The sequence below is a fragment of the Dendrobates tinctorius genome, unplaced genomic scaffold, assembly GCF_039654945.1.
Source record: "Dendrobates tinctorius isolate UK_male_01 unplaced genomic scaffold, ASM3965494v1 ptg000016l, whole genome shotgun sequence".
NCBI lineage: Eukaryota > Metazoa > Chordata > Amphibia > Anura > Dendrobatidae > Dendrobates > Dendrobates tinctorius.
In genome coordinates this window covers 56,155,182-56,167,548 of record NW_027361684.1, presented here as the reverse complement: position 1 = coordinate 56,167,548, position 12,367 = coordinate 56,155,182, and the positions used below count along the sequence as shown (strand labels likewise).

Here is a 12,367-nt window from a genome sequence, read left to right as displayed (position 1 = left end):
AGTATAGAAACATTTTAGTTTTTGATTGGTTTCTCTTCTATATTTTTATTTAGATTTTTTTTGTCTTTGGGTTAATAGCCCCCATTAGTCTAAGGGCCTGTTCACACACTGCGTTGTTGTGTTTTTTCCCGCTTGTTTGTCAAGAGTAAAAAATGCTGCATTTTACAGTACTGGCAAAGTGAATGAGATCTCTGAAGTCTGAAGCATAAGATGCAATTTTTTTCCTTGTAGATTTGAAACATTAAAGCGTTTTTTTCAAATCTGTAGCATGTCAATTCTTTCCGCATAAGATTATGTGCACACGTTTGTTTCTTTTTTAATGCAGAAAAAATCTGCGGCAAACACCCAAGTGTTGGCAGGAAAAGCGCAGCATAAAATATGTGCGTTCTGGCTCATTTTATGTGCATTTTTGGTGAGTTTTAACTTGCAAATGAACAAGCCTTAAAATATGTTCACATGTTGAGTTTTAGCAGCGCTTTTTTTCTGAACTAGAAACGCAACTCTTGGCAGAATAATTGCAACATATGATAGTCACATTTTGATGAGTTTTTGCTGTGTTTTTACTTGCGTTTCCATGCATTCATTTGAAAGGGTGAAAAATGCTGCAAAAATGCGGACAGAATTAACAAGCATCAGGGTATGTGCAGACGATCAGTAAACGTTGTGGGTTGAATGCTGCATACTTGCGCACCAACCCGTAGCGTACAGATGTTACAGCATAGTGGATAGGATTTCAAGAAATTCCATGCCCATTATGAGTGCACCGACGCCTGCAGATCACCCGCAGAGACGGACATGCAGCGCGTCTTTCCAGACTGCAACATGACTATTTATCTTGTGGATATGCAAGTCTCCACAAGATAATGTCACCCATACAATGTATTGGACACGGTGATTACGCACGGTTTAATGAACACATGCAGAATCACCTGCGTTCAAAAGCCGGCAGCGCTCTGGACGTAGCGGACATGTGCTGTGTCCAAAGTGCCGCCAATTACTGAACGTTGCACCTACCCTCAGATTTCAAAAAACATCCTGTGAGTAAAATACACAAGAAAAAAAGCAGCATGTGCATGAGATTTCAGAAATCTTTTGCATTTTACTGCTATTGTAAAACGTAGAATTTTTTACATACGGAACAACGCACTGAAAAAAAAAAAATCACCTAAAGGCATTGTTCACAAGGCCAGAACTATCTCATGGCTATCGCCAACAGTGCTGATGGACCTCACTGACCATAATGGGCTCCGTCAGGTTTTTGTCATGGTCAGGTTTGGTCATTTTTAAAACATAAGATAGCATTTTCTTAATCCAGCATTTTTGATGGAATCTGTGATGAAGTCTCCTAACAAAGCCTCCAATGCAGATTGGAACAGAACCAAAACTGCTGCGTTACTGCCCACTTCAGATGACCCCATGAATAAAAACGTACTTGTAACTTTGTGATGATTTCATTTTTGGTCACATTAACCAGGTTTATGTCTTCCACTGCAAAAGCTGGGTACGAAATGATAGAAAGCAGACCCGCGTCGATCTCTTTTGACGTGGATGCTCTCGGTAGCATGGAATACAGGATTGACTGTAAAGAGAAGAAAACACGTAAGATTTGGTACTGGACCACATAAAAACACAAAAGGAAAAAATACTGATCTTACCTTGTGTGTCCTTGGTTCATGATCATGTGAAGCTTCAACAATTACATCATTTTATTTGTTAATGTGTCAGCAAGAAAAGCCACAATGTAAGTGGACACTTTGGATTTATCTTGACATGCTGTTGCTTCGGAGATCATGGAGCCTTGACTCACCTGATATTGCTGCAGTTTAGCAGGTAGTCAAGGTATTGAGAAATACAGCACCCATTGCATAAAGATGAAAAACTTAAAAATTAAACACAGGCTCACCATCGCTCAAGTATATAAAGGGGTTTTTCCATGAACAAAGTTAATTTTAATTAACATTTTAATCAATAAATCTTTAAATAATAATTTTCACAATTGGATGTTTTTAATAAAATGTTCCTGTGCTGAGATAATCTTATAAATGTGCCCCTGCTGTGTACTGTGTAATGGCTGTGTCTGACTGTGCAGGGACATGGTCTGATCATACCACAGCTCCTGGGCAGTGGAGGAAGCAAAAGAGAGTATACAGACAGGACAGCAGGGGACCGCAAATAATTCTTTCTTTTAAGTAAAACAGTGCTAAAAAACAGGGAGTGAAATGCTTTGCTGAAGATCACAGGAGATGAATGTGCGCAAGCGCCGCCAACGGTGAAGGCGGTGCTAGCGCAAACTTTAACCCCTTCATGACATAGCCCTTTTTCGTTTTTGCATTTCTGTTTTTCATTTCCCTTCTTCCCAGAGCCATACCTTTTTTATTTTTCCCATCAATATGGCCATGTGAGGGCTTGTTTTTTGTGGGACAAGTTGTACTTTTGAACAACACCATTGGTTTTACCATATCATGTACTCAAAAACGGGAAATAAATTCCAAGTGCAGTGAAATTGCAATTCCACAAATGTTTTTTGGATTTTTTTTACCATGTTCGCTAAATGCTAAAACTGACCTGCCATTACGATTCTCCAGGTCATTAGGAGTTCATAGACACCAAACATGTATAGGTTCTTTTTTATTTATGTGGTGAAAAAAAAAATCCAAAGTTTGGTGCAGATACGATCTTTTGATCATCTGTTATTGCATTTTAATGCAATGTTGCGGTGACCAAAAACACGGAATTCTGGCATATTGAATTTTTTTAACAGTTACATTGTTTAGCGTTCGAGTTAATTCTTTTTTAATATTGATAGATCGGGCAATTCTCAACACGGCGATACCAATTATGTCTGTCTGATTTTTTATTTTTTTTTAGTGTTTTATTTTGAATGGGGCGAAAGGGGAGTGATTCGAACTTTTCATTTTTTTTATATTTTTAAAAACATTTTCTTTTTACTTTTGGCATGCTTCAATAATCTACATGGGAGGCTAGAAGCGGCCATAACCCGATCGGCTCTACTACATACAGGCGATGATCAGATTGCCAGAATGTAATAGAATTGTTGAGACCTCTGGTCATGCCAACTCATCGGTGACCAGCGATCACATGATAGGGTCACCGATGGGCGGGAATTCCGGCGCGATTGCAGGGAGCGTGCAATAAATGCCGCTGTCAGAGTTTGACAGCGGCATTTAACGGGTTAACAGCTGCGGGTGCTTCGCGGCTTTTGCGGGCACATGTCACCTGTTCAAAACAGCTGACGTGTGCTGGAAAAGATGTGGGCTCACCGCCGGAGCCAAGAGGAAGCTCAAACAGAGCAGAAAACCCTACCCAGAGTCCTGCCCCGATGCCGATATTACACCAAATCTTCTAATGTGAATTAAACAAGAACCAGAAGGCGGATTTCTCCCTTACAGGTATCTATTAAATCAGTAGAAACGTGCCATTATGGACATACCTTTATTTTAACATACTAAATTGAGATGACAGGTTCCCTTTAACAAAACCTGACAGCTGACACAAGCTGGCCTCGGACTGCATGTATATATCAGAGTCCAGCTGGATTGTTCCAGCCGGCATTTCAGAGAAAACATACTTTTAAAAGCTGCCGGGGGATTATGTGTCTCAGATGACTAGCCAAGGAAGCATGTCTCCCAACTGCTTTCCCTCCACCAAGCTCCCCTTTAGTAACATGTCTCTTACTATTGAGTGTTAGAAAAGTATATTTAGCTAAAACTTTGAGGCTGTGTGCCCACGTAAGTGTTTTTTTCTAATTTTTTAAGCGTTTTTACCGGCAAAAACGCTTAAAAATCGCTTAAAAGGAGCATCCCATTAATTTTAATGCATTCTGCACTTTTTGTGCATATTGATGCGTTTTTTTTCCGCAAAAAAAAAACAAAAACGCAGCATGCTCATTAATTTTGCGGAAAAGTCAGCGTTTTTAGCTATTTTCTATGTGTATGGGGACGCGCAGAAAAAAAAGCATCAAACACGTGTGTTTTTTGCAGGGCTGTGGAGTCGGTAAGCCAAACCTGCGACTCCGACTCCTCGATTTCCCTTACACCGACTCCGACTCCACGACTCCGACTCCCACACATATTGCTTATATTTAAGTGAAAAATTTATTGTAGTACAATGTGAACCTCAGACATTTAATCATTTTTATGATCCAATAATCAAGATATTTAGATAGAACAGAATATATATTGGTGTACTACCCGGTTTTCATTCTTTTTGGTACAGATACGATATGGATAGACAGATATGGATAAATGGATAGATAGAGCAGATTTCTAATCTGCTTTTGCTATTGAAAACATTATCTATGAGCTCAAAAACCTTTCAGGTGATGCAGTTTTTTGAAAAGATGATCAGCTTTTGCAGCTGAAAAACGTATCCTCAAAAAACACAGGAAAAACGCTGTGTGTGAATGTAGCCTTAGATCAGGAATAGAACAGCCATTTATAGGACATTTCATAACTTTCCCAAACTCCTATGAAAAAATATTCAGCACATCCTGCATTGAATTACTGTACCCAATTTATTATATATTTTAGGAGTCGGAGTCGGTCCATTTTATACCGACTCCAACTCCGACTCCACCAAAATGAGCACCGACTCCGACTCCACGACTCCGACTCCACAGCCCTGGTTTTTTGTGGAAAAAACACGTGGAAAACGCGCGGTTTCTGGGATGGAGTCCGGTTTTCATGCAGAAATTTTCTGCATACGTGGGCACATAGCCTAAAGCATTTGAGAATAATTCATACAAGTCAGGAATAATGAAGCCGACTCTGCTATAGGCTGCCTGTGGGTTGGGCAGCACAAACCAGCTGTCCCTTTAATGTACCACCTCTCGCCAGATACACTCTGAAGCTATGAATAATATCTTAATGTAGCTCTCAAACATTGTCCTTTTACTTACATCGTAAGTGATTCTTACCTGACAATGCTCTACGTCATCAGGCAGGACATGAATCACTGATCTGGGACCTCCATGAGCACCAAACAGGTCCAGCTCATCAATAGCTTCCAGCGCAGCCTATCAATGATCATACGTTTTATTCAGTTTACCTCCCAGTAACAATGGATTACATACTTATTACAGTTACTCATATACAGTAAACACAAAGATGAGAAAAAACATAAGAAAACAGTGAACAAAGAAAAAAAACATGGAGAATAATCAACAAAATTCACACGGCTGTGAAAGGCTTCTAGACGATCTATGAACTTGAAGAATGTCAGTCTTACTTTTGCCATCCCCACAGAGCTCGCATTGAGTTCAGCGATTCCTTGATTTGTTTTGTCTCCTCGCTCCCACATTCCATAATCCTAAGAATGAAAACATGAGACAACCATCAGAGTAGTAACTGTATTTTTTTTAAAAAAGTAAAAATATTTCACTGCCAGAATTAATCTATACAGAAAATGTCCCAGTTGTACCCCCCTTGTGTCCAGTCAATTTGTTCTCATTCCCACAGACTTAAATCCTTGTGTTCTGTACTATAAAAATGGACGTGCAGCGAATTTTTTTTCCAAATACTCAACGTATGAACGTGGCCTCAGTGTGATTACAGCAATGCCAAACTGGTATTGGTAGTTATTACTTTTTTACTGGCTTAAAAATAAACTGATATATATACACTCACTGGCCACTTTATTAGGTACACCTGTCCAACTGTGTGTTAAGACTTAATTTCTAATCAGCCAATCACATGGCGGCAACTCAGTGCATTTAGGCATGTAGACATGGTCAAGACAATCTCCTGCAGTTCAAACCGAGCATCAGTATGGGGAAGAAAGGTGATTTGAGTGCCTTTGAACGTGGCATGATTGTTGGTGCCAGAAGGGCTGGTCTGAGTATTTCAGAAACTGCTGATCTACTGGGATTTTCACGCACAACCATCTCTAGGGTTTACAGAGAATGGTCCGAAAAAGAAAAAAAATCCAGTGAGCGGCAGTTCTGTGGCCGGAAATGCCTTGTTGATGCCAGAGGTCAGAGGAGAATGGGCAGACTGGTTCGAGCTGATAGAAAGGCAACAGTGACTCAAATTGTCACCCGTTACAACCAAGGTAGGCAGAAGAGCATCTCTGAACGCACAGTGCGTCGAACTTTGAGGCAGATGGGCTACAGCAGCAGAAGACCACACTGGGTACCACTCCTCTCAGCTAAGAACAGGAAACTGAGGCTACAATTTGCACAAGCTCATCGAAATTGGACAGTAGAAGATTGGAAAAACGTTGCCTGGTCTGAGGAGTCTCGATTTCTGCTGCGACATTCGGATGGTAGGGTCAGAATTTGGCGTAAACAACATGAAAGCATGGATCCATCCTGCCTTGTATCAACGGTTCAGGCTGGTGGTGGTGGTGTCATGGTGTGGGGAATTTTTTCTTGGCACTCTTTGGGCCCCTTGGTACCAATTGAGCATCGTTGCAACGCCACAGCCTACCTGAGTATTGTTGCTGACCATGTCCATCCCTTTATGACCACAATGTACCCAACATCTGATGGCTACTTTCAGCAGGATAATGCGCCATGTCATAAAGCTCGAATCATCTCAGATTGGTTTCTTGAACATGACAATGAGTTCACTGTACTCAAATGGCCTCCTCAGTCACCAGATCTCAATCCAATAGAGCATCTTTGGGATGTGGTAGAACGGGAGATTCGCATCAGGGATGTGCAGCCGACAAATCTGCGCCAACTGTGTGATGCCATCATGTCAATATGGTCCAAAATCTCTGAGGAATGCTTCCAGCACCTTGTTGAATCTCTGCCACGAAGAATTGAGGCAGTTCTGAAGGCAAAAGGGGGTCCAACCCCTTACTAGCATGGTGTACCTAATAAAGTGGCCAGTGAGTGTATATATATATATATATATATATATATATATATATATATATATATATATATATATATATATATATATATATATATATTAGCTGAAGAGCCCGGCGCTGCCCGGGCATGGTAACTAAGACACCAGAAACGCATTGAGAACGCAAGAATCTATATCTTCTATATTGGCAATTTAATTTTCACTACATCGTGGAGCTGGACAACCCTTTTTCATGTCAGAACCAGAGCGCTGAATGGAACGGTCCTAACTTCCATACCAGGGATCCCTTTAAGAGGGGCCTGGGGTGAGAATCAGAGCGCTGAGGGATTTACCCTAACTTCCATACCGGAGATCCCTTTAAGAGAGGCCTGGGGTCAGTACCAAAGCGCAAAGTGGATTTGCCCTGACTTCCATACCGGGTATCCCTTTAAGAGAGCCTGGAATCAGAACCAGAGCTCTGAGTGGATTTGCCCTGACATGCATACAGGAGATCCCTTTAAGAGAGCCTGGGGTCAGTACCAGAGCATTTGAAGGCAATTGCCCTGACTTCCATACCTGAGATCCCTTTAAGAGAGGCCTGGGGTGAGAATCAGAGCGCAGAGTAGATTTGCCCTGACTTCCATACCGGGGATCCCTTTAAGAGAGCCTGGGATCAGCACCAAAGCACTGAGTGGATTTGCCCTGACTTGCATACAAGAGATCCCTTTAAGAGAGGTCTGGGGTCAGAACCAAAGCGCTGGATGGATTTGCCCTGACTTCCATACTGGAGATCCCTTTAAGAAAGGCCTGGGGTCAGTACCAAAGTCAACTATCACTGCAGCAATCCACCAGTCGGGCCTTTATGGCAGAGTGGCCCGACGGAAGCCTCTCCTCAGTGCCAGACATATGAAAGCCCGCACAGAGTTTGCTAAAAAACACATGAAAGACTCCCAGACAATGAGAAATAAGATTCTCTGGTCTGATGAGACAAAGATAGACCTTTTTGGTGATAATTCTAAGCGATATGTGTGGAGAAAACCAGGCACTGCTCATCACCTGCCCAATGCAATCCCAACAGTGAAACATGGTGGTGGCAGCATCATGCTGTGGGGGTGTTTTTCAGCTGCAGGGACAGGATGGCTGGTTGCAATTGAAGAAAACATGAATGCGGCCAAGTAAAGAGATATCTTGAATGAAAACCTCTTCTAGAAGAGAGCTCTGGACCTTAGACTTGGCCGAAGGTTCACCTTCCAACAAGACAATGACCGTAAGCACACAGCTAAAATAACAAAGGAGTGGCTTCAGAACAACTCTGTGACCATTCTTAACTGGCTCAGCCAGAGCCCTGACCTAAACCCAATTGAGCATCTATGGAGAGATCTGAAAATGGCTGTCCACTAACGTTCACCATCCAACCTAACGGAACTGGAGAGGATCTGCAAGGAAGAATGGCAGAGGATCCCCAAATCCAGGTGTGAAAAACTTGTTGCATCATTCCCAAGAAGACTCATGGATGTACTAGCTCAAAAGGGTGCTTCTACTCAATAATGAGCAAAGGGTCTGAATACTTATGACCATGTGATATTTCAGTTTTTATTTTTTAATAAATTTGCAAAAATGTTTACATGTATGTTTTTTTTCAGTAAAGATTGTGTGTGTGTGTGTATGTATATATGTGTATATATATATATATATACACATACACACACATACATATATATATACACACACACACATTCATATATTTATTTATATAATTGCATTGTAATGTTTCATTTCCTGTTCTGTCCAGATGTCACCGCATCCCGGAATTCCAAGCAAAGGAAGTTCACCGACCGCCATATTGGGACACCAAAGTGATGGGTGTCTCAATATGGAAACTGCTGCTGGTACCAACCTATTGAGCGGTACCAGCAGTGGAACACCGTCGCACCACACACACACACTCTGTACGCATCACACACACTCACACACTCTATACACCGTACGCACCACATACACACACTCACACGCAGCCTCTTGTGCGGTACCACCAGCGGAACACCGTCGCACTGCGCCTGCACGAATTATGCGCAGGTGCAGTGAATCATTCGGCTGATCCCGGCAGCAGATGCGTGACATGTCTACAGTCAGAGGCAGCCGGTCACATTAAAGGGGTTTTACCACAAACAAAAGTTTATTTTAAAAATTGCCTGTGTCGGACCGTGTACGGAGCATACCACATCTCCTGGGCAGGGGAGGAAGCAAAAGACAATACTGACATTACAGCAGGGGATAACAGAGGATTCATTTTGTGAGGTAAAATATTTCACTGACTGTTTTTAAACAATATTTTACCTCACAAGATGAATCCTCTGTGATCCCCTGCTGTAATGTCAGTATTGTCTTTTGCTTCCTCCCCTGCCCAGGAGCTGTGGTATGTTCTCTACAAGGTCAGACACAGGGGTGAGAGAGACAGAGCACAGGGGGGAGACAGCTCAAACGGGACAGCACATGAGGGGAGAACACAGCACAGGAAGGAGAGAGACAGCAGACAAGGGGGGTAGCACATGGGGTAGACTGGTCAAAGAAGAGAACACAGACAGGAGAAGTCAGCACATGGGGAAAGAGAGAGTGGATAGGTGGGTGCGCACATGGGGGTGGTGGGAGATTCTTAATGCTACAAAGCCTGCCCCCATCGGGACATTACCGCCCTCCTGATGCGATAGCATCGGGCCTCCATCTAGTCTATATATCTACTATATAATAGTCTAATTTTGTCTCTGCCTGTCTGTAACGGCCGACTGGCCGCGACCAATCAGCGACAGGCGCAGTGCGGCCGGGAATTTGAGCGGCATTCGAACGAAGCACGCCACTGCTACCGTCGGGAGATCTGCGGCGCTAGCGAGAGAGTTGGATCAATTATGGTAATAACGCTCTGATCAAACTCTGATCCGAGTATGATCAGAGTGTCAAGTTACTGTGATCTGATTCTTTTGGATGAGAGAATTGTACCACAGGTGCGGAGAAGACGGGAGAACTTATTTTCTCCATTTTTTCCATTGTCTGAGTCCATGGGAATTAGACTGCACTCGGATGACATCCAAGTGCAGTCCGATGTTTTACATGCACCCATGGACTTGAATGGATACATGTGATCTGATTTGGGCAGCAGATCCCAGCATGCTGAGATTTTTTTTTCCAGAGACAGATTCGATCTGTGGAAAAAAACGCAGCTCTGCACTGACAAATTATATAACAACTATATAGCACTGGTCCGATAAAACATTGGATAGCACTTGTCCAGGTTAAATTCTCATGTGAGCAAAGCCTAAATGTTGCGGTCAGTGTTTGACAGCAGTATTTAAGGCTTTAACAAAAGCTGTTGGAGCTAACTCTGATCGCTGCAGTTTGGGGAAATCACACATCCGTGATCATCGTTACAATCTTGGATCGCAATGCACATGCTAACCGTGCATTTTCCAAATCGAGCATGATAGCCTTGTAGAAATATATGAGGCTGTCACGCTCGGGTCAGGAGATGTGCGGCCAGTCCGTGTATTGTGATCTGAGATCAGACCAGCGATCTGAAAGAGCTTTTTGGGGCAGATGTTGGCTATGTAACACTGCCTGCGTCTGCCCTGTATAGAGCGGGCTCAGCTTCTGAGTCAGACACACACATTGACACACTCCATGACAGATATATTCATGGAGCACTAAGGTATTAAAGGAGGCATAATTTAATATATACTGCTCTGACAAAAAGCCTAGAAAATTATTGTATTGTTCAGACATCTTACAAATACTTTTAAAAGATTTGTAAAGTTTTTCCAGTGGATAACTTACAGCAACTTTATAAGCAGCTTCAATATAAAACACCAGATTCTGTATAAAGGCCACTTCATCCAGGGTAAACACAATGCGGAGTCCTGAAGAGAACATGTTAATAATGTTAATATTTAGACATACACAATCAGGTCACAAAAAATATACAACTTCTTTAAGAGACTGTCTGGTTAAAACAAGTTCTATCACCCATTCACAGGATTGGTGACATCTTGTTGATCGGTGGAGATCTGACCATTGGGATCGGCACCGATCGGCAGAACTTTTATCGGAGCGCTAGTGCACACACCCGACTGCAGCTGCATTCATTCCCTACGGATCAGCAAGATATCTTGTTTTAACAGGTCAATCCCTTTAATGATTAAATACATGCACTCTACTCCAAGCTTCAAGTGTGTGTTTTTGTTTTTTTTAAACAGTAACCAGACCAGCCGCAATCGTGTTTCAAGGGGACTTTAATATTGATGATTTATCCTAAGGATACGCCATCAGTATTGGGGGTCAGACTCTCAGCACCCCCATGGATCAGATCATTTAAGGAGCTGTGATGCCCTGGAACTGGTACAACTCCATACACTGTAATAGCCATGAATGGTGCGAGAAGCTTTCTCCCATTAATGATGCCACGCCCCAGCAGGATGTAGTGTTACTATTAGAAAAGAAGAAAATAAACCAGCAATCAAATGTCAATTTTATTTGTCAAGTTCATTTTCTTCTCAATCCAGGTGGAGTAAAGGCAAAACTAACAATAGGGTTTTAAAGTTACCTGAAGCCGTCATCTCTGCCAGACACAATAGGAACAGTGAGGTAGCATCGACTTGCAGATGACCCCATTGATCGTCACCTACGACAATGCTACAAGTAGCCGTGTTGTACTTTGCATGAAGACAATCTCTTGTACTTTGTGTGTGTTTGAATTTTTCCACCTTTTCAACCTAAAACACAGAAATGTATTACATTCTCAAAGCAACAATAAATGACTGCTTCATAACAGTACAATAGCTTTATACCCTGGTCTGGTATTCCTGATTGACGCTCATATTCTACGATCTCATGTGTGCCTCACATTATATATAGCAGTGCTCCCCAAATCCAGTCCTCAAGAGCCAACAGATCAGGCTTTCAGGCCTTCTTCAGTATGGCACAGGTGAGAGAACCTGTATCTGATGCCTTAATACTTCCATCACCTGTGAAATACTAAGGAGATCCTGAAAACATGATCAGCTGGTGGCTCTTGAGGACTGGAGTTGGGGAACCCTGATATCTGACTGGAGTAGTAGTAGTTGTTATATAGTTGCTACATATTATGATGATAATCTAGGTTGCAGACATCTTACCCTAAGGTCGCAATCTGACATGATTGTTTGTGCACTTATAAGGATATTTCCATCTCCAAGATCCTATCCCAATATTCAGTAAGTGTAATTATAATAATATTAGCAAATATCTCCATTTAGAAATGTAGTATAGTTTTTCTGATTAGCTATGTCTTCTCATGTGCAGGCATTGCAGGACCTTAGGTTTCTATGGTTACAACCACTACCAACTAGCTGACCACTGATAATCATAACCATGGATACCAGAAGTCCTGCAATGCCTGCACATGCAGAAAGAGACATAGCGAATCAGAAGAACTATACTACATTTCTAATTGGAGGTATTTGCTAATATTATTATTCCACCTACTACATATTGCATACAATCTTGGAGATGGGAAACCCCTTTAC

At 42.1% G+C, this 12,367-nt stretch overlaps 1 protein-coding gene across 4 annotated transcripts in view; it reads right to left on the bottom strand.

Annotated features, from left to right (window-relative positions):
• The window catches only part of PHKA2 (phosphorylase kinase regulatory subunit alpha 2), a 124,394-nt gene that overhangs the window by 76,209 nt on the left and 35,818 nt on the right, over window positions 1–12,367 (bottom strand). For all 4 annotated transcript variants that reach the window (XM_073565883.1, XM_073565886.1, XM_073565884.1 and 1 more), the window contains 5 exons: window positions 11,407–11,575; window positions 10,641–10,723; window positions 5,248–5,328; window positions 4,937–5,035; window positions 1,433–1,579 (listed from right to left, as the gene is read on the bottom strand). In XM_073565883.1, the coding sequence (XP_073421984.1) occupies window positions 1,433–1,579; window positions 4,937–5,035; window positions 5,248–5,328; window positions 10,641–10,723; window positions 11,407–11,575 (579 nt within the window). The remainder of the gene's footprint in view (window positions 1–1,432; window positions 1,580–4,936; window positions 5,036–5,247; window positions 5,329–10,640; window positions 10,724–11,406; window positions 11,576–12,367) is intronic.